At 45.4% G+C, this 21,251-nt stretch overlaps 2 protein-coding genes across 6 annotated transcripts in view; one reads left to right on the top strand and one right to left on the bottom strand.

Annotated features, from left to right (window-relative positions):
- Nucleotides 1–8,256, bottom strand: part of RHBDD3 (rhomboid domain containing 3) — a 39,581-nt gene extending 31,325 nt beyond the window's left edge. The window contains exon 1 of one of the 2 annotated variants that reach the window (XM_073671907.1): nt 7,997–8,256. The gene's annotated coding sequence lies outside the window, so the exon portion shown is untranslated. Of the gene's footprint in view, nt 1–7,922 lie in introns of both variants that reach the window. The other variant, XM_073671899.1, reaches the window with a different exon arrangement.
- The window catches only part of EWSR1 (EWS RNA binding protein 1), a 58,591-nt gene continuing 45,395 nt past the window's right edge, over nt 8,056–21,251 (top strand). For 2 of the 4 annotated variants that reach the window (XM_073671835.1, XM_073671825.1), the window contains exons 1-4: nt 8,071–8,160; nt 11,911–11,947; nt 12,052–12,103; nt 13,628–13,754. In XM_073671835.1, coding sequence (XP_073527936.1) covers nt 8,148–8,160; nt 11,911–11,947; nt 12,052–12,103; nt 13,628–13,754 — 229 coding nt within the window. In that variant the 5' untranslated portion in view covers nt 8,071–8,147. Of the gene's footprint in view, nt 8,161–11,910; nt 11,948–12,051; nt 12,104–13,627; nt 13,755–21,251 lie in introns of all 4 variants that reach the window. The other 2 variants (XM_073671842.1, XM_073671849.1) reach the window with 2 other exon arrangements.

Raw genomic sequence — 21,251 nt, 5'->3', positions numbered from 1 at the left:
CACCCGAGCATGCTCGCCGAAAGGGTTAACAGAACATGCTCGCTCATCACTAGTGCTAACCACAGAACTGACAAGCTCCCTCATTACAATGACTTATGTTGTACTCTGTAGTGTTTCAGAGAAAGCAGTTTTAAGCAGAGAATGTTTTTGAGCTTTTGATTTTTCCTCCGCTTGTTTGGAGAGCCATAACTTTTTTATCTTTCCACTGACATAATCATGTGAGGCTTGTTTTTTTTGTAGGATGAGTTGTTGTTGTTTCGAATTACACCACTAATTTTACCATACAATTTTCTGAAAAATAGAAAAAAATTTTTTGGAGACATGTCCTGTAGTCTGATGAAACTAAAATTGAACTTTTTGTGCATAATGACCATCGTTACATTTGGAGGAAAAAGGGAGAAGCTCGGAAGCCTAAGAACACCATCCCAACTGTGAAACATGGAGGTGGAAGCATCATGTTGTGGGGTTGTTTTGCTGCAGGAGGGACTGGTGCACTACACAAAATAGATGGCATCATGAGAAAAGATCCTAGTTACTTACCGGTAATGGGATTTTACAGAGCCCATGACAGCACCACCTGACAGAGGGTATCTGCCCACCAAGGACAGGAACCTACTAAATAAAAAGGCGGTACCTCTCTTCCGCATCAGTTTTTGTTTCAGAGTATGAGAGGGCCTCCGAAAAATAGGTTAACACATAACTGCCACCTCAACATTTGTAATAAAACACCTTAAAAAGTGCACACCATAGTGATAAAGGGGAGGGAATTAATAGGGTGCTGTCATGGGCTCTGTAAAATCCCGTTACCGGTAAGTAACTAGGATCTTTTCCCCTTCTCCCATGACAGCACCACCTGAGAGATTTATAGAGATCAGACACCAGAGGGAGGGATCACCGCTTGCAACACCTTCCTTCCAAAGGACAGATCAGAAGAAGAAGAAAGGTCAAGACGGCAATGTTTGTAGAATGTAGCGGGAGATTACCGCCTTACATATGATGTTGATGGGAACATCCGCCCTTTCAGCCCAGGAGGCCGCTAACGCTCTGGTGGAGTGGGCCTTCAGGTTCTCTGGAACCGGCAGATTGCTAGAAGAGTATGCTAAGGTAATGGTATCCCTGACCCATCTAGCTATGGTCCCTCTTGTAACTTTAAGCCCTTTCCTAGCCCCCTGAAAGGAGATAAATAAGGCGTCACTTTTCCTCCAGGCCTTGGTCACCTCCAACTACTGGACTAATACCCTCCTAACATCTAAGGTGTGAAGCTTATGTTCCTCAGAATCCTTAGAGTTAGGATAGAAGGAAGGGAGAGTGATTACTTGCGTCCTATGGAATCTGGAGGCTACCTTAGGAAGATAGGTCGGGTCTGGTCTTAAGATTACTCCATACATACTTGAGTGAATGGAGGGTTAACAGATAGAATTAGTGATTTACATGCACTACGAGCTGATGTCAGAGCTACCAGTATGGCTGTCTTTAAAGTTAGAATTTTTCCTGAAACTTCCTCTAAGGGCTCAAAGGGAGGTTTGGTTAGTGCCTCTAGAACCAAACTAAGGTCCCAAGGAGGCATCTTTGGAGTAGGAATAGGCCTGGATCTACCACAAGCTTTAATGAACCTGATGATCTACCTATTCGCCGCCAAGTCGTAATTATACAGTGCCCCCAGAGCTGATACTTGAACCTTAAGAGTACTGGTGGCTAGTCCCATGCTTAACCCCTTCTGGAGGAATTCTAGTATGGCCCTAATAGGAACCCTCCCTTTGGCGGACTGACCCGAGGTAGACAGAAACTTAGCCCACGTTCTACCATAGATCCTAGTCGTAACTGGCTTCCTACTCGCCAGTAGAGTAGTTACCAGATCCGGAGAAAACCCCTCTTGCGTCAGTAGTGACCTTTCAAAATCCAGACCGTCAAATGCAGGCCCGATCTTTGGGGATGGCAGACTGGGCCCTGTCTGAGGAGATCTGGGATGTCCGGAAGAACCCATGGGTCCGCTTGGGACATTCTCCTCATCTAAGTGAACCATGGTCTCTTGGGCCAGAACGGGGCGATCAATATAACGCTCGCCTGCTCCTCTCGGATCTTCCTTAGGATGGTAGGAATCAGCATCAGAGGGGGAAAGGCATAGGCCAGAGTGAAATGCCAAGGAATCTGCAGCGCGTCCACCGCAAACAGCCTCTCCTTTGGATTCAGGGAGCAAAAGATTTCGGTCTTTCGATTGTGTCTGCTTGCAAACAGATCTATTTGGGGCTGTCCCCATTGGCGCACAATCTGCTGAAATACGGCTGGATTCAACTCCCACTCTCCCTGTTTTAAGATGCGACGACTTAGGAAATCGGCCTTTATGTTCTCTTCTCCTCTTATGTGCAGTGCCGAGAGCGTGAACAGCTGACTATCGGCAAAACGAAAGATCTGATCCGCTACTAACATCAGAGGGAGAGACCTGGTACCCCCCTGATGATTGATGTAGGCGACTGTCGTTCGGTTGTCCTACATTATCCGGATGTGATGACCCTGGAAAAAAGAACTGAACTTTAGTAGAGCGTTTCTGGCTGCCAACAGTTCCCTCATATTGGAGGAGAGACCCGTCTCGCTGTCCGACCAGAGGCCCTGCACAGAATGATCTCTTAGGTGAGCACCCCAGCCCTCTGCGCTTGCGTCTGTCGTGACTGTATCCGACACCCGGAAGGACCAGGGAACCCCCAAAGATAGATTGACCGGAGATCTCCACCAGTCCAGTGAGTTGATTACTCCCTCCGGAAGAGATATCCTTCCATTCAGGCAACCTCTGAGCCGCCTGTCTGCTGTCAGGATCTCCTGTTGAAGACGTCTGGAATGGAACTGGGCCCACTGAACTGCTGGGATTCAGGATGTCATTGTACCCAATAGAGACATTGCACTCCTCAAGGTCATGGTTGGATTGCTGATAACCCATGATATTAGGGATCTGATCTTCAGTTTCTTGTCCTCTGGTAGAAGACAAGTTTGATTTTCTGAGTCCAAAATGAGACCCAGGAAAGATTGAACCCTCCTTGGCTCCAGTCTCGACTTCTCTAAATTTAACAGCCAACCCAGGCCCTTCAGACTGGTCATGACGTCCGCCAGAGCCAGAGCACAGAGTTGTTTTGATCTGCCTACTACTAAGAAATCGTCCAGATAAGGGATGACCAGGATATCTTTTTCCCTTAAATGCGCTGTGATTTCCAAGATAATTTTTGTGAAAACTCTTGGGGCCATGGAGATGCCAAAGGGAAGAGCTGAAAACTGAAAATGCCTTACGTGCTTGCCGAACTGTACAGCTACTCTCATAAATTGTTGATGTGCAGCAAAGATTGGAACGTGGTAATAAGTGTCCTTCAGATCGAGGACGCACATATAACAGTCCGAAAATAACATCCCTATGGCTGACTTTATTGACTCCATCTTGAACGGCCTGTAGATCAAATGGTCGTTCAGCTTTTTCAAGTTGGCAATGGTTCTGAAGGAGCCATCCGGCTTCTTTATTAGGAAGAGAGTCGAGTAAAACCCTGTTCCCTGCTCGGGTACAGGTGTTTCCACTAGGACCCCCTTCATAACCAGAGAGAGAACTTCCTGCTGCAGGTCCATCTGTTCTGTTAGGTCTCTGGGGGCTGAAATCCTGACGGTGTTCCTGGGCATGTGCCTGAACTCCAATTTGAGCCCCCTCCTGATTATCCCTAAAATTCAAGTACTGGACGAGATTTTTTCCCAAGCGGGCAGGAAGTGGGACAATCTTCCTCCCACCTGGGGAGGACTGTCACTTAGGAGCTTTCTTACTCTCGGAGGATGGACCCCCGAACATGAAGCCTCTGTTATACGGCTTCCTGTCTCTCCAGCTACTCTGGTCTCTAGGATCTTCGCTGCGACTGTACTTTCTCTTCCGAAAGGAGCTTTTAAATCAGGGAACAGACAGTGGGAAACCCATGTTTCTTGTCTGCGGCCTTATCCAGGATATCATCTAGGCCCTTGCCGAAAAGGAAGTCCCCCTCACAAGGGATTGAGCACAGTTTAGACTTCGACTGCACATCCCCCGGCCAGCTCTTGAGCCATAATGCCCTACGGGCTGCATTGGAGAGATTTGCGGACCGGGCAGCCAGCCTAACTGAATCTGCCAATGCATCTGCCAGGAATGCAGCCGCCCCCTGCACAAGGGGAAGGTCTGACAGAATCTTCTCCCTCGAGACATTCCCCTTAATCTGGTCTTCCAACTGTTGAAGCCGGATCATCATAAACCTTGCGGTGCAGGTGGCCGCCACTGCCGGTTTAAGAGGCCGGAGGCGGTGGTTGCCGATCATATGAAGGCTCCCATCTGGCGGAGGTGGATGGACGAGGTTTTTTCTGACCAGTTCTGCCGGCACTCGTACGACCCCCACTGCTGTGGCTCTGATGATGGGAAGACTCTTGGCGTTTTGGTTGCTTGAGCTGCTTACGCTGCTTTTGGCGGCTGCGGCTGCTGCTGTTCCTCCTGCGGCGGTGACAGCTGCTGCCCAGGTGACTGCGGCTCCTCACTCATGATGATGGGAATGCAGACACCGCCATCTTGACTGCTTCCCATCCTTTTAAAGCGTAAGGGCTCCATCTCCTTTAGGCTCCTCCCCTTCCGGCAAAATGCTCTCTCCTTTTTTTTTTCACCAGCTGGCGCGCTATGCCACAGGACCCCCCCTGCGCGTGCGCAGCCCAGCGGCTCCCGGCGCGCTTGCAGCGGGGATGACCCGGCATCGCACCCCGCGCATGCGCAGACCTGGCTTCCGGCGCGCTACGTAATAGGGTGCATCACGACCCCGCGCGTGCGCAGCCTGGACTTCCGGCACGCTACGTCACAGGGCGTGACGCTACCCCTACGTGCGCAGACCCGGAAGACCTGCCAGCCGGCGCGCTCAATCACCACTACCATGTGAGTGCAGACCCGGCCGCGGGACCCGGAACACGCGGGAGAGGACCCCGGAAGGCAGCCCCCCCCACACGCAGACCCAGGTAGCAGCCAGATGGGGCTGAGAACAGAGGGCCATCTGCTGCTTCTTCACGGCCTCCAGGCCGCACCGATCCTGGGATCCCAGGTAGGCGAGGTACCACCTAGCGAGGCTCCCATCAAGGACAGGAACCAAAACTGATGCGGAAGAGAGGTACCGCCTTTTTATTCAGTAGGTTCCTGTCCTTGGTGGGCGGATACCCTCTCTCAGGTGGTGCTGTCATGGGAGAAGGGGAAAAAAAAGATTATGTGGCAATACTGAAGCAACATCTCAAGACATCAGCCAGGAAGTTAAAGCTTGGGCGGAAATGGGTCTTCCAAATGGACAATGACCCGAAGCATACTGCCAAAATGATAACAAAGTGGCTTAAGGATAACAAAGTCAATGTTTTGGAGTGGCCATCACAAAGCCCTGATCGCAATCCTATTGAAAATGTATGGGCAAAGCTGAAAAGGCAGGTGCGAGCAAGGCGACCTACAAACCTGGATCAGTTACACCAGTTTTGTCAGGAGGAATGGGCCCAAATTCCGACCAACTATTGTGAGAAGCTTGTGGAAGGATATCCCAAATGGTTGACCCAAGTTATTCAGTTTAAGGGCAATGGTACCAAATACCAATGAAATGTATGTAAACTTCTGACTTTGCAGTAAGTAATAAAAATGCCTTAAAACATTCTCTCTCTCATTATTCTGGCATTTGGCAAATATTAAAAATTATAGTAATCCTAATTGACCTAAAACGGGAAAGGTTTATTCTGATTTCATGTCAGATATTGAGAAAAACATGCATATGTGTCTTTATATAGTGTATGTAAACTTCTGGTTTCAACTGTAAGTGCCCACCATACTCTGCAGATATCTCAGTGCCCACTATACTCTGCAGATATCTCAGTGCCCACCATACTCTGCAGATATCTCAGTGCTCCCCATTCCCTGCAGATAGCTCAATGCACACCATTCCCTAGAGATAGCTCAGTGCCCCCCATTCTCTGCAGATCTCAGGCCCACTATTCCCTGCAGATATCTCAGTAGATATCTGAGTGCCCCCCATTCTCTGCAGATATCTGTGCCCCCATTCCCTGCAGATAGCTCAGTGCCCCCCATTCCCCGCAGATAGCTCAGTGCCCCCCATTCCCCGCAGATAGCTCAGTGCCCACCATTCCCTGCAGATAGCTCAGTGCCCACCATTCCCTGCAGATAGCTCAGTGCCCCTCATTCCCTGCAGATAGCTCAGTGCTCCCCATTCCGTGCAGATAGCTCAGTGCCCACCATTCCCTGCAGATAGCTCAGGGCCCACCATTCCCTGCAGATAGCTCAGTGCCCCCCATTCCCCGCAGATAGCTCAGTGCCCCCCATTCCCCACAGATAGCTCAGTGACCCCCATTCTCTGCAGATAGCTCAGTGACCCCCATTCCCTGCAGATAGCTCAGTGCCCACCATTCCCTGCAGATAGCTCAGTGCTCCCCATTCCCTGCAGATAGCTCAGGGCCCACCATTCCCTGCAGATAGCTCAGGGCCCACCATTCCCTGCAGATAGCTCAGGGCCCACCATTCCCTGCAGATAGCTCAGGGCCCACCATTCCCTGCAGATAGCTCAGGGCCCACCATTCCCCGCAGATAGCTCAGGGCCCCCCATTCCCCGCAGATAGCTCAGGGCCCCCCATTCCCCGCAGATAGCTCAGGGCCCACCATTCCCCGCAGATAGCTGTGCCCCCCATTCCCCGCAGATAGCTCAGTGCCCCCCATTCCCCGCAGATAGCTCAGTGGCCCCCATTCCTGCAGATAGCTCAGTGCCCCCCATTCCCCGCAGATAGCTCAGTGCCCCCCATTCCTGCAGATAGCTCAGTGGCCCCCATTCCCCACAGATAGCTCAGTGCCCCCCATTCCCCGCAGATAGCTCAGTGCTCCTCATTCTGTGCAGATAGCTCAGTGCCCCCCATTCTCTGCAGATAGCTCAGTGCCCCCCATTCCCCGCAGATAGCTCAGTGCCCCCCATTCCCCGCAGATAGCTCAGTGCTCCCCATTCCCCGCAGATAGCTCAGTGCTCCCCATTCCCTGCAGATAGCTCAGTGCTCCCCATTCCCTGCAGATAGCTCAGTGCCCCCCATTCTCTGCAGATAGCTCAGTGCCCCCCATTCCCCGCAGATAGCTCAGTGCTCCCCATTCTCTGCAGATAGCTCAGTGCCCCCCATTCTCTGCAGATAGCTCAGTGCTCCCCATTCCCCGCAGATAGCTCAGTGCTCCCCATTCCCTGCAGATAGCTCAGTGCTCCCCATTCCCCGCAGATAGCTCAGTGCTCCCCATTCCCTGCAGATAGCTCAGTGCTCCCCATTCCCCGCAGATAGCTCAGTGCTCCCCATTCCCTGCAGATAGCTCAGTGCTCCCCATTCCCCGCAGATAGCTCAGTGCTCCCCATTCTCTGCAGATAGCTCAGTGCCCCCCATTCTCTGCAGATAGCTCAGTGCTCCCCATTCCCCGCAGATAGCTCAGTGCTCCCCATTCCCTGCAGATAGCTCAGTGCTCCCCATTCCCCGCAGATAGCTCAGTGCTCCCCATTCCCTGCAGATAGCTCAGTGCCCCCCATTCCCTGCAGATAGCTCAGTGCCCCCCATTCTCTGCAGATAGCTCAGTGCCCCCCATTCCCCGCAGATAGCTCAGTGCCCCCCATTCCCCGCAGATAGCTCAGTGCCCCCCATTCCCCTGCAGCCCCTGACTGCGGCCTGTGTAGTGATTGCCTCCTGCTCACACTGAGCAGTTTGCGCCATATCATTTCTAATGAACCCATAATAACCACAATGGACGGAAGAGGAGCCGGCTCCCTCCCTCACACAACTTTCTAGCTCTATCTCTATCTCTCTCCACCTTCAATCAGTAGCGGGGACTAAAGGATCACACCACTACCGAAATCTAGGGGGGCTTTGTAATAAGAGAAGCTTACCTTCTGGGTGCTACATGGAACGTTCCACTTCAACTACCTGTTATCCTTTTATTTCCGACTATTATAAGCCTTACCTGGCACAGTGTTTACCAAAACATGACGCACAGCCAGGTTCCCGGATCTTCATTTACCCCGGCAATGAATGGTACAGTCCATATCGTTCAGTACAGCGCATGCGCGCCTCGCTCTCCCCACACGGACGCTGAGGTGGTTAGAGTACACAAAATGGCTTCCACCGGTGAGTAACGGACTGTGAGGCGCCAGTGTGGCCGCTGTGTGGGCGAGGTCGGCCCGGCCTGAGTGTAGCAGCGGCCACCTTGTCTTCTGGCTCCTATTCCTTGTAACGCCGGAGTGGCTGAGGCCTGCAGGCGGCCACACGCGGGCGCTGCGCCCCTCATAGGCCTTAGTCAGCTCGGTCGTTGCTCTCATCCCTGATCCACGCGGTGGGGACGCAACCTGCGGCCGTTGTGTGCTGTGTCCAGTAACAGAGCATATACAGCAGCTGTAAGGCGCCATTACTCGCAGTTATTAGCCGGCCCGCTGATGTCTGAATACTACTGTAAGCTATATCTGTATATACTGTCTGGCTGCCCTATATACAGCAACCGTCTGTAGCAACAGGAGGTTATGGACAACAACTCCCAGCAGTCCCTTCTTCGACTGGGACTCGGTCTAGTATAGGCGATTACAGGGATTGTTGCCGCAAGACACAATTTATTTTATAGTCTATATATAATTTATTTTCCAAAGTATGTTTCTATGTAACTTTGTATTTGCATGTGAATCTGGGCTGGGGGTAGATATGTCCAGGCCTGAGACTGTACAGTGGATATTGCTGGGGGTCCGCACTCTGCAGGTGAGCAGCCCAGCGCTTCTGTGGTGGTCATGTGCCCACATAGTGCCTGTGGATGGGGATTGTAGTGGTGAATCTGCGCTCTACTAGTGTTCCCTGCTGTACTAGAGCATTAGTACCTGCCTTCAGGCTCTTGGGAGGGTGGGGGGGGTCTGTCCACTTGGCCCCCACCAATTATTTGATGGGGTTCAGGCCACTTTTCTTTGTTGCTATCAGATGACCATAGACCAGCATGACTTCTCCCTACTACCACCGGAAACCTGTTGAAGGTCTTTCCCATCTTCGAGCTTGATGGTATAATGTTATAAGCCATCCCTATCTTTTGTAGCTGTTCTGATTTTTAGGACGTCCATTGATCCGGAGTATGAATGGGTTGCCGAGAAAGCCGTGCTGTACAGCCAGGTAGCCTGAGTGCCAATATGAAGAGGATGCAGCACTTTTGTTCTTGGGATTGGTGGGCATATTGGATGTAAATCTCCCACCTATCATATAGTGATGGCACATCATAATGTTGTCATTCTTCTATGATGGTTCCCATATTAGCTTATTACATTGGTGTATTTTTTGTTAGCTGCCAGTGTGTACAGACTTATTTTATTGGGGGCCATCCCACCTCCACATTCATTATTGCGGTTGGCCTCGATTCATCAAGACTGGAATTGTTCATGCTTGTCTTTGAGTGAGTAGGTGTGCTGGAGTCAGACTCTTCTGGTTATGTTGGAATAGTGGTGTGTGTGCCTCATTGCAAATCCTTCTCCAGTCCCTGCTGGAGTAAGATTTGTGGCATAGTGAACGCTGCTGCTCGTCACCTGTCCCATCTCCACCCACTTTGTTGGTTCTGCACAAAAATGGTGTGCGAACACCAAGAGTCACAATTTTAGCGCAGCCTCGAGATGTGCCAAAATTCTGCCCTTTCAGAGCTTTTTGCACCGGAATTTTGGCCTAAAAGCTTTGATGAATAGGACTCTGTCTTTATCTAAAGTAAGTGTGTTGTGTACGTGATTTTGTTGCACCTAAAGAATAACCATTGTTTTTATTTGATCAATAGTTTACATGAAAATCAGCAACTTTGTAATCTCCTCAGAATAATCTGCTTCTTTCTTCTTCTGCGAGACTGGTCCTTCATTCTCAGTTCCCAGGTATAGCCTGTATTCAGTGAAGAGATTGTTACATTACTCAGATGGTAGTGGCTTCTGATAAGATTCTATCTCCGTAATGTAACAATCTGTCTTTACTGAATACAGATTTTACTTGGGAATTAAGAATTTCAAAAATGGCATCGGATGGTAGAGCTTGTGACCAGACCTGTCCATCAGCCTCTTCCTATTGAAAAACCGCTTTCCTGTGTGCAGTGGTTTCCAAATGGAGGAGGCTGATGGGCACGTCTGGTCGCATGCTCCACCATCAGCAACCATTGTGAGGAAGGCTGTACTAACAAGTTCAGGAGGACAACCTGTAATAATTTTGAGTCTACTGGGGTTCTTTAAGGTGCTTGATGAGTGTTAAATAGGTGGATCTTTTAGTAATTGTCTTTCCAAGTACCTGGTTGTGTTATGGAGGTGGGCTTTATTCCATATTCCCAAGGGCAGGATGGGAAACTTTCCAATGTAGCAATGTACTTCCAAACTCAAAACTGTATAGCCTCTTCCACCCAATCCATTTGATTTGGAAAAGCTAGTTTTTCTAAGAATAATTTGTGGTGGGGAGAACCTGTAACTCTTAGTAAGTGGCGCAAAATCCTGTCCCCTACATGTTTATTAAAGTTATGCTGCTGGCCCCCTTAAGAGGGGCACACTTCCATTGCATTCTTTCCCACTTTAAGCTATCAATGTACCAAAAACCTGATATCTCCTCCAGTTTATAAATGTTGGTCACATTTTTTGCCCAAGTAGTGTAATGTCATAATGATTTCACCCATCCACCAAATGTTGTGCCAAAATTGATTCAATAGGAACTGGAAATATGAAGATGGGACACGGCCTTCCTTCATGCTGGATTCACTTTTGGATTTGTTACAAAAATTAATAGCATAAAATTGTAAAGTGCTCTGGAATATGTTGGTGCTATAAAAATAAAAATTATTATAGCATGACACTATGGGCAGAAGTTAAAATTCAAATGACATTTTTGGCTAGTTGCATTTAGACGTACATGTCAACGTTTGCATGACCTCAACCGTTCATTTCTGACACTACATTATTATTTTTTTAGAACTGGGCCCCAGCTAAAGCCTGTGGTGGCCAGACAATGCTGCAGCGACTCGATGTAGCATGCCAGTACTGCCTTGTCATGATCTGCAGAGGCTTTATTTGTGGGGCTTCCAGAGGAGCCAAGCCCAGTTTGGTGGATCAGATACCATTCATTGCTTATGAAAAAACTAACTTGTACCATGTTTTTATATAAAGTTCCCTAAAACAAGCAGTATATCAGATTTCCACATCTGTCTAATTTGTAGACTGCATTAAGGGTGTTTCCACACTGCGTTCAGGCACATGTTAAGTGGCTCCGTCGGGGCTTACGGCCGAGCCCTCTCCCCCCGCAAAAGGGGATCTGGAGCCATGCGCCGAAGGGGCCATAGACTATAATGGTGACGGTAGAGAGAGTGTGCGTTCTGACGTGTATCATTTTCGGGCGTGGACACCCGGACATAGTCTACTACGTCTGAGCGTCCACCTCCATACAGTTGACTGTACGTTTGTTGTTGATAGCGCATCCTTCTTTGTGTACACTGGGTGATGTGCTGCTGGCAACAATGATTTTCTTGCCAACATAAATGAGCAAGTCAGCCAGCAAACAAGCATTACCAAAGATTTTCTGTGTTAAGTCTTTGACTTTTATATTGATGGCACCGTACATGGGAGGGTTGACTAGGAGGATATGGGGAGGATACACACCATGGGGCAGTATACTCCAGATTGATGGTAATCAGTGGAATAAGCATAATTGGTCCAAGGGAGTGGTTTGTGACGATGCTGGTGATTGTCTTAAAAAAAAAAAAAAAAAATGGTACGAGACTAGGTAACCATTGCACTGCTTACCCCAAAAATATATACAAATTTTTTCTTGTAATATTCCCAATATATTGGGCGATGCTGGTGTCTGTTTCTAATAGTTGTTGCTTTTTGTGTCTTGTAGATTATAGCACCTATAGCCAAGCTGGTGCTCAGCAGAGGTAAGCATTTTTATTTTAATTTCTGTATGGGATTGGTGTCCTCAAATTGCCATTTACATATTGTATATTGTACACATTGATTTTCTTATTTTGTCCCCCTTTAGCTACGCTGCTTATACTGCCCAGCCAACTCAAGGATACACACAGACTGCTCAGGTATCAGATTTACTGGACTAAATTATGTTATGTGAAAATTAACCTTTATTGAGAAGCCATAGCTCTAGATATGTAATTCAAGATCATTGAAACCAGGGTTGCCAACTGTCCAGAAATTCCTGGACAGTTTAAAAGTAAAGCATTTTTTTTTCCTGATCTTTGAAGACAGAAAAAAATCATATTTTTGAGAAGCAGGAGGAGCTTGTGACCATCATTATTTTACAGAGAATGCTGCCAATGTGCGCTTAGAAGTATTATGGGCTATCTAACTAGATCAATTTAAGTCTTAATGTTTTATTATGATTTTTCCAATTTGTTCTTAATAAAGTTTGCAGTGATTTTTGAATTAAGTTGTGCAGAAAAAGAGAAAAATTAACTTGGCAACTCTAGTTAAAATTATTGTAGGTTTTGTGTTTTACATCTAAATTTCCATTATGTTAGATTGTGGTAGCAAAATAAGACTTGACTGTTAGTAACGTAACAAATTACGTTACCCTTTTAGTTCTGTCACCAAATTTCTCAAAATAAATAGTGTACTTTATCAAGTAGATTGTAAAACTAATGACGCCGGTGTAATTACTTTGAAAACCCATGTCTGAATTGCTGTATAACCTTGATATTAAAATGCTTAATATCATACTGTAAAAAAAAAAACAGCAATTTAAAGGTGAATTTTCAAAGCATATACAACAGCTTCATCAGGTCTAAGATGATTTATTTAATGTATGCGGTTTCTATTCTGAAATATGAAATAAACTTTTTCTTCTCCATAGCAAACGGGCATATCTGTACTTTTGTATGTGTAATGTTCTGTAGAAAATGAGTTGTGTGGAGACTGAAGAGCACACAACCCACTGTGCTTAGTGCTCAGTAATACTGCAGAAAGGAAATTGGAGCATCTATGTGAGGGAGACAGACCATGTTGTCCTAGACAATGTCTGCCTGTGCTTTCCAGGGAACTGATTCTTCTGTGACTGCTGACTTGAACTGCTCATGCCCGAGTCAGTGTTATTCTATATAACTGTCTGTACACTGTGCAACCCAGCAGTCACAGAAGTAGTACTCATCTGTTCTCAGTGATGGGCCAGGCAGATAAGTGCATAGAACAACACCGTCGGTCTCCCTCACATGGCACCCCAGTTTCCACTCTGGCGCTCATAATACTGCACAATCAGCTTCTGTGTGCTCCCCATCTCGGCACACACAACCCATTCACTACCAAAAAAAACATCTGCGCATGCTCAACCAGCGAAACAGACCCTGCTACTGGATGAGCTAAATCATTAATGGCCTGTAAGAGGAAAATAAGGCAATGTTGAAAATGAATTGATTTGTATTTCACAGAATGCTTTTACCATCATGGTAAAACACCTTTTAATGTCAGTAGCCTAAAATAAAAAATAAAAAAATCATGTGTACATAAACCAATAACAAAAACTGGTAATTTGTAAAAGCAGTAAAGTCTTGTGAAGAGGCTTGGTGCTCACTTTAGCTGAAGTAATTTTATTTTGTATTGTCCCACAGGCAAGCTATGGCCAGCAGAGTTATGGCACCTATGGACAACCAAGTGATTCCAGTTACACGCAGGCGCAAACCACTGCTACATATGGCCAGGCAGCATATGCTACTGCATATGGGCAACCTCCTGCTGGTAAGGACTCACCTATCCATCCCAGTTTTGTAGGGCAGCAAGATGCTCCGCGCTCTCAATGACATTAAAGATGCATATGATTTTATTAGAACAATCCAGTCATATTTCTGTCTGTATTCCCAGACTTTGTTCAGACGATAATATAAAAAAAGCGAAAAAAGTACAGTCAAACCATAGACTAACTTTTTTAACATTTTTATAGTTATAGTACACATACATCTTAGTTTTATAACAGCAAAGCACATTGTCATCAAAATACATTGTGCACAAAGCCAAGATTGTCTATAAAGGGAATCTGTCAGCAGATTTTTGCTATGTAATGTGAAGACTGCATAAGACAGGGGTTAAAACTCCCAATTCAAGGATGTCACATGTCAAGCTGTGTGCTGTTTACTTAGACTGAAGGTTTTATCACCTGGTGATTATCATTGCTGTGATTAGCTGGCACTGCTTGCAAGTCTGACTCACTGCTTATAGACAATGTACATACAAAGCTCTGCTTCATGCTAAATCTAAAACCTCTGTCCGAACGGCTGCACACAATAAACTAAGTGATACATCGTTGGATCTTTTCTTATATTACTTTCTGTGCCCACGATGCAGAAATGCTCCGGATTTTTTCCTGAGCGTTTCTGCATCTCCCTGGCTGAAAAAAAACACATGCGGATTGTACATGCGTTTTCCTGCCAGGGACATGCGGATGTAAAGCGTTCTTCACTTGCATTTCTGCATGCGGGTTGACAAGCGCTTTCCAAGCGATTTTAGCATCACTTGGAAAAGTGCTTGACAACTTGGTCACACTATATAAATCCTTGCAAACTGCATGGATTTATATAATATGACCTTTTAAAGAATGGTAAAAAAATAAATAAATCTATACTTGCCTTCTGATGTCCCCCGCAGTCTTTATTCGCTCCGTCCTGACTTGCCGGCAGCTCGCGGTTCACTGAAGGACCCGCTGTCACATGACTAAATGATGGCAGCTCAGGTCCTTCAGTCCACTGCGAGCTGCCGGCAAGCGAAGACAAGCACACCGCAGGCCATCAGAAGGTAAATATAACATTTATTTTTTATTCTCCTTTTTTTTTTTTCTTTTTTTTTTTTTTTACAGGTTCTATGGTACCCGGGTCCGGAGGAGAGTCTCCTTTCCTCCAGACCCGGGTACTGTCCGCACATTGAAACGCTTGGATTCCGCATGTACAGATACAGTGATGCGGAATCCAAGCTTTCCAATGCAAGTCAATGGCAGCGAAAACGCAGCTCTTCCGCAAAATAATTGGTAGTGCTGCTTTTTTTTTCCGCAATGATAATCCGCAGCGGACATTTCCACAGCATGTGCACAGAACATGCGGATCATCATTGGGGAACATGGCAGGCCTTCTACCATGCGGTTTTTAAGCGTTTTTGCCACTGCGGAAACGCTTAAACGCATCGTGGGCACACAGCCTTATGCTGCTCTCAGATGAGGTAGCAAATCCACTTGTTCATAAAATGCATAAAGTTCTCTTCAGAGCTAATGATCTTTAAACACTTGGACTGCAAAGAAGATAGCCACTGTGGTCTGTTTGTGTAATTGTACAATATTGCTGAGCAATATCGTGTAGACTATAGGAAAGCTGCAGCCACTGTATGAATGAAGGCACAAACAGAGAAGGGTGTAAAACTAAGAAAGCTGTAGAAAGACAGCACAAGCAAATATAGAAAACCATGCACCACTTAACAGATTGTGATATGCCAGAAGATGAAACTGAACAGAACACTATTGAAAATTGATATCTGCCCTTGAGGAGATTGCTGCTATAGTCAGTACACTTGATGTAATTTAGTCCAGGACTAATGGCACATGCGCCACCACTGGTAGGACCTCGTAGGCAAATCGTTGTATGAAGAAAAAAAAGCGTAGGAGAAAACAGAGTAAGGAAAAAGAAAAGCTAAGTGTCTAGCTTCAAGGTAGCCCTGTCAGAGTCTTGGCTGTGGAAGGTAATTATAGGAAAATTCAGGAGTAAAATGAATATACAAATTTTTTTTTTATTTTTTTAATTGGATTACTCTCTTCTAGCACAGAATGATCAAACACAGTGCAGGCACTTGGTGCATCATGGTGTGGCCAATCATTTTAAAGTGTAACCATCGTTTTCATTCTTATTTCATAAATCAATAGTACACATGAAAATTAGCAACTTTGTAATATATTTTATCTGAGAGAACTTATTTCTCTGCCAGAATTGATCAGTTATCAAAATTCTCAATTCTGATGTAAAATCTGTATTCAGTGAAGACAGACGTTCCCATTACTGAGATAAATGATGGCTGCAGCTACAGCTCCTCCCTCAATCAGTTTACATAGGAAATGGCAGTTGCTGCAGATACAATTCTGTCTCCATAATGGGAAAGTCTAGATTTTACCTCCAGAATTGAGAATTTTGTTATAGTAACCTAGTAACTTAGGATGAATAAAGACCTAGGTCCATAAAGTTCAACCTTTCTCCCTCAGTTGTACTCCCCATACCAACACTACACTAACTTACTGGAACTAGGCCTCACAAATGAATTACCATTTTTATTATTATTACTGCACTATTACAAATAAACCAGTTTATTAACGACTGAGTTCTAGCAGAGAAAGAGTTCTTATATGAAAATAAGCAACTTTGTAATAGTGTACTATTGATTTATGAAATTAAAATTACGGTTGTGCTTTAACCCCTTCCCGACATGCGCCGTATATACACAAAGCTGCATTCCCACAAACTGCCATATACATACTGCTTCACGGGCTCTCGCAGAGCCCTGCTATGATCGAGTGCGGGTGGCAGCTCTACATGAGAGCTGACACCACGCATCAACGGCCATGATCTGGGCATTTAATCCCTGTGATGACATCACGGGGCATCGCAGAGAGAGTGAGCTCCCTCTGTGCTCCCATCAGCACAGTGCGAAGCAAGCTCGTTGTGCTTATGGTCTCCATGGTGACCCCAGGTCCCAAGATGGCCGTGGGGTCCTTCAGGGAAGGTGATTTGTGAGCTCCTGCTCAGAGCAGGAGCTGACACGTCTCCTCCCTGCCTGTCAGATGCCAATCTAATGCCCAGCAGTGCAGAAGCATTGCAGAGTATTAGATCAGGGCAGGGAAAGAAATAAAAATAAAAAAAAATAAATAAATCACAAAATAAAAAAATTAATCCAAAAAATTTATTTGTGTAAAATAAACATACACATTTGGTATAGCCACGTCCGTAACGACCTGACCTATAAAACTGTCCCACTAGTTAACCCCTTCAGTGAACACCATAAAGAAAAATGAGGCAAAAATACTGCTTTATCATACCGCCGAACAATAAGCGAAATAAAACACTATCAAAAAGACGAATGCAAATAAAAATGGTATCCCTGAAAACATCTTGTCCCGCAAAAAACAAGCCGCCATACAACTCCGCCAGCGGAAAAATAAGTTACGGCTCTCAGAATAAAGCAATGTAAAAATAAGTTGTTTTTTTTTTTTCTATAAAATAGCTTGTGTAAATGTGGTATCGCTGTAATCGTACTGACCCGAGGAATAAAGCTGCCTTATCAATTTTACCAGAACGGCATAAAAAAAATCCCCAAAAAAACTATTCCTGAATTGCTGTTTTTTGTTAATTCTGCCTCCCAAAAATCAGAATAAAAAGCGATTAAAAAATGTCACGTGTCCGATAATGGTAACAATGAAAGCATCAACTCGTCCCACAAAAGACAAGCCCTCGCATGACTGTGAGCTATAATTTTTCCATAATTCCACCATCAAAATATGGCAATGCAAAAACTTGTTTTTACAATAAAAAGCATCTTTTAGTGTGTGACAGCTGCCAAACGTAAAAACCCAATATAAATCTGGTATCTCTGTAATCGCATCGACCCAAAGAATAGTCGTCTAATCACTTATACCGCACAAGGAACGGCATAAAAAATAAATAAAACCATAAAACCAATTCTTCACCTGCTGTTGATTTGTTCATTCTGCCTCCCAAAGATTGCCGCAAGGCTCAGCGCACATTTATCCTGCGCTCTACACTGAGCGCTTACACTGGGGTTTCCGTGTAAATTTCTGATACTTGATTCAGGAAGATTCCCTGTAATGAGGCAGATGTGGACGCCATCTGGCCGTGTCCATCTTTTTAGATTTGCATAAAAACGTGGACCACCACAGTTTTGTGCATTTCTGTAAGACACAGCTGAACAGAGGCCAGACGGAGTCCAGAGTAACTCTGCTGCCTCATTATAGTGAATGGATCCCTCGGGGGTTTCATCTGAATCACGTCACTCGGAGATTTAGATGGAAACCCCGATATAAGTGCTCATTATAGTGCGCTGGATAAATGTGATCCAAAATGTTATGTAAAAGCTTCAACTTCACAAAAAAAAGCCCCCACTCAAGTCTGTCATCTGTTAGCGGAAACCTAGGTGCTTCCATGTTACTGGTAGCACAAAGGCTCTGGAAATTCGAAATGGCTCCTCGCCCTCCAAAAGAAATCCAGCGAATTCTGTGCTCAAATCCAAATGCTCCGCTCCCTTCTGAGCTCCGTTGTGTGCCTAAACCACATTTCGTGTCCATATGTTTGGCATTTCTGTAGTGATCAGAGCCCGCCTAAATTAGGGGTGCATGTCTCCATAAGCACTAGCTAGTCAGTAGACCGTACTTGTCACTAGAATATCAGTTTGCAATTTTCACTCGGCAACATCCACTGCTGCTTTTTTCTGGGAAATACCCATGGGGTCAAAATAGTCACTACACCTGTAGATAAATTCCCAATAGGGTGTAATTTCCAAAATGCTGTCACTTGAGAAAGGATTCTGCTCTTCTAGCACTTGGGGGCTCTGTATATGGAGTCTGCAAACTATTCTAGGAAAATCTGCGCTCCAGGAGGCAAAAAGCACTCTGCCCCTGCCAAGTCTCGCCGTGTGGCTCCGCAGTACTGTACTGCCACATATGGGGTATTTCTACATTCAGCTGAAATTGTGGGATACATTTTGGTGCCATTTGTACCCATTTCCCAGTGTGAAAATTTAAATTCTGGGGCTAAAACAAAATTTTGGTGGTGCAATTTTTTTTTTTTATCATCACCCAATGGTATAAAATGCTGTGGTGTCAATATGATCACTGCATCCCTAGTTTAATTCATTGAGAGGTATAGTTTGTAAAATGGGGTCTGTTATGGGGGGGGGTCTGCTTTTCTGGCACCTAAGGGGCTCTACCAATGTGACATGGCACCCTCAAACCAGTCTAGCAAAATCTGAACTCCAATATGGCGTTTCTTCCCTTCTGAGCTTTGCACTGTGCCTCAAAAGTTAGTTTTTGACCACGTATGGGGTATTGGCGTACTCAAAAGAAATTGCACAACAAATTTTGGGGTCTGTTTTCTCCTGCTGGCCTTGTGAAAATGAAAATATTTGGAGCTAAAACAAAAATTTTTGTGGAAAAATATATATTATAAAATAAATAATAAACTTCTTGAATGTGGTTTTGAGCACCTTGAGGGATGCAGTTTTTAGAATGTTGTCACTTTTGGGTATTTTCTCTCACAGGCCCCTCAAAGTCACTTCAAATGTGGTGAGGTCCCAAAATAAAAAAAATAAAAATAATAATCATTTTGTTGTAAAAATGAGAAATCGCTGGTCAACTTTTAACCCCTATAACTTCCTAACAAAAAAAAATTGTTTACAAAATTGTGCTAATGTAAAGTAGACATGGGGGAAGTGTTAGGCTGAGTTCACACGATGCGTTTTTCATGCGTTTCCGCGGCGTTTTTGCAGTTGCGTAAACGCCGCGGAAACGCATGAAAAACGCATGGTAGAAGGGCAGCAATGTTCCCCAATGGAAATCCGCATGTGCTGTGCCCATGATGCGGATTTTTCCGCAGCATGTCAATTAATTTTGCGGAAACGCTGCTCTTTTGCCGCCATTGACTTGCATTAGACCGCATGGAATCCGCATCACTGTATATGTTGATGCGCTTTTCATGCGGTCTAATGTGCGGATGGTACCCGGGTGTGGATGAGAGGACTCTCATCCAGACCCAGGTACCATTAAAAAAAAAAAGAATAAAATAAAAAAAATATATATTCTCACCTTCTGACGGCCCGCGCTGCGTCCTGCTGGCTTCCCGGGCACTTCGCGGTTGAATGAAGGACCTTCGCTGACGTCAGAGTCATGTGACGGGTCACGTGACGCTGACGTTGGAAGGTCCTAAAATCTTCACTGCCGGCAGCCGGGACCGATGAAGCCGGACACCGGGGGCCATCAGAGGGTAAAGTATAGATTTATTTTTTATTTTTTGACATTCACACACTATATAAATCCATGCCGGTTGCATGGATTTATATAGTGTAAAGTTGACAAGCACTTTCCAAGTGATGCTAAAATCGCTTGGGAAGCGCTTGTCAACCTGCATGCGGAAATGAAAGTGAAGACCGCTTCATTTCCGCATGTCCCTGGCAGGAAACCGCATGTACAATCCGTATGCTTTTTTTCCTGCCAGAGAGATGCAGAAACGCTCAGGAAAAAATCCTGAGCATTTCTGCATCGTGTGCACATACCCTTATTTACTATTGTGTGACATGACTGAGTTATGTGCATGAAAATTGCAAAATTTTCAGTTTTCTGATTTTATTTTTTTTCCCCCACAATTGTAAGTCATATCAAAGAAATTTCACCACTATCATGAAGTACAATATGTCGTTATACTATCTCAGAATTGCTTGGATCCGTTGAAGCGTTCCAAAACGATTACCTTATAAAGTGACACTGGTCAGAATTAAAAAAAAAAAAAAAAAAAAAAAAAAAAAAAAAAAAGAAAGCTTGGCCTGGTCACAAAGGCAAAAACAGGATTTGCAGTGAAAGGGTTAAGTGCACCTTCCCACCTGCTTGTTTTCTAGCGATCTCCATGCCCCTCCTATGAATTCTGAGCCATTAATCAAAGAAGGGAGACCATAGATGGAAACCAGGCAGCTGGGAACATGCACTTGGAGAATCTGTCAGTAGGATTTTGCTATGTAAACTACAGTTAGGGCCATATTAGTGCTGTAATATTGATTAAAATATCTGCAGTGAAGAAATCAGTTTTGTGGTTCTAGTGTAATGAGTGATATAAAGTTTTGCTGTAATCATGTCTGCATCAGGCGGGACTATGGGCAGCCTCTTTTCTTGTTGCTCTGGCCCCTTCATCTGCCTCCTGTTTGAATGACAGATCACTGATCAGGTTGTGACCTGCCTTCTATCTTAAATATCGCACCTGTGCAGTACTTTATTAGGTCTCCCACAAAATGCGCATCTAAAAGTCTATATTCTCAATCTCCGCATGCACCGCCCACCGTGCTTAGAGGACTCTTGCCATTGGATCACATTCACATGTTCAGTATTTGGTCAGTATTTTAGTTCCGTTTGGAAACCAAAATTAGGAGTGAAAAAGTAGAATAGAAACACGTAACCACTTCTGTATTCCTCACCCACTCCTGGTTTTGGCT

The sequence above is a fragment of the Phyllobates terribilis genome, unplaced genomic scaffold (assembly GCF_046119375.1).
Source record: "Phyllobates terribilis strain yellow unplaced genomic scaffold, ASM4611937v1 Scaffold_1__5_contigs__length_1240528914, whole genome shotgun sequence".
NCBI classification, from domain to species: domain Eukaryota; kingdom Metazoa; phylum Chordata; class Amphibia; order Anura; family Dendrobatidae; genus Phyllobates; species Phyllobates terribilis.
Note: the sequence above shows the minus strand (reverse complement) of the source record. Positions and strands in the feature narration are given on the sequence as shown.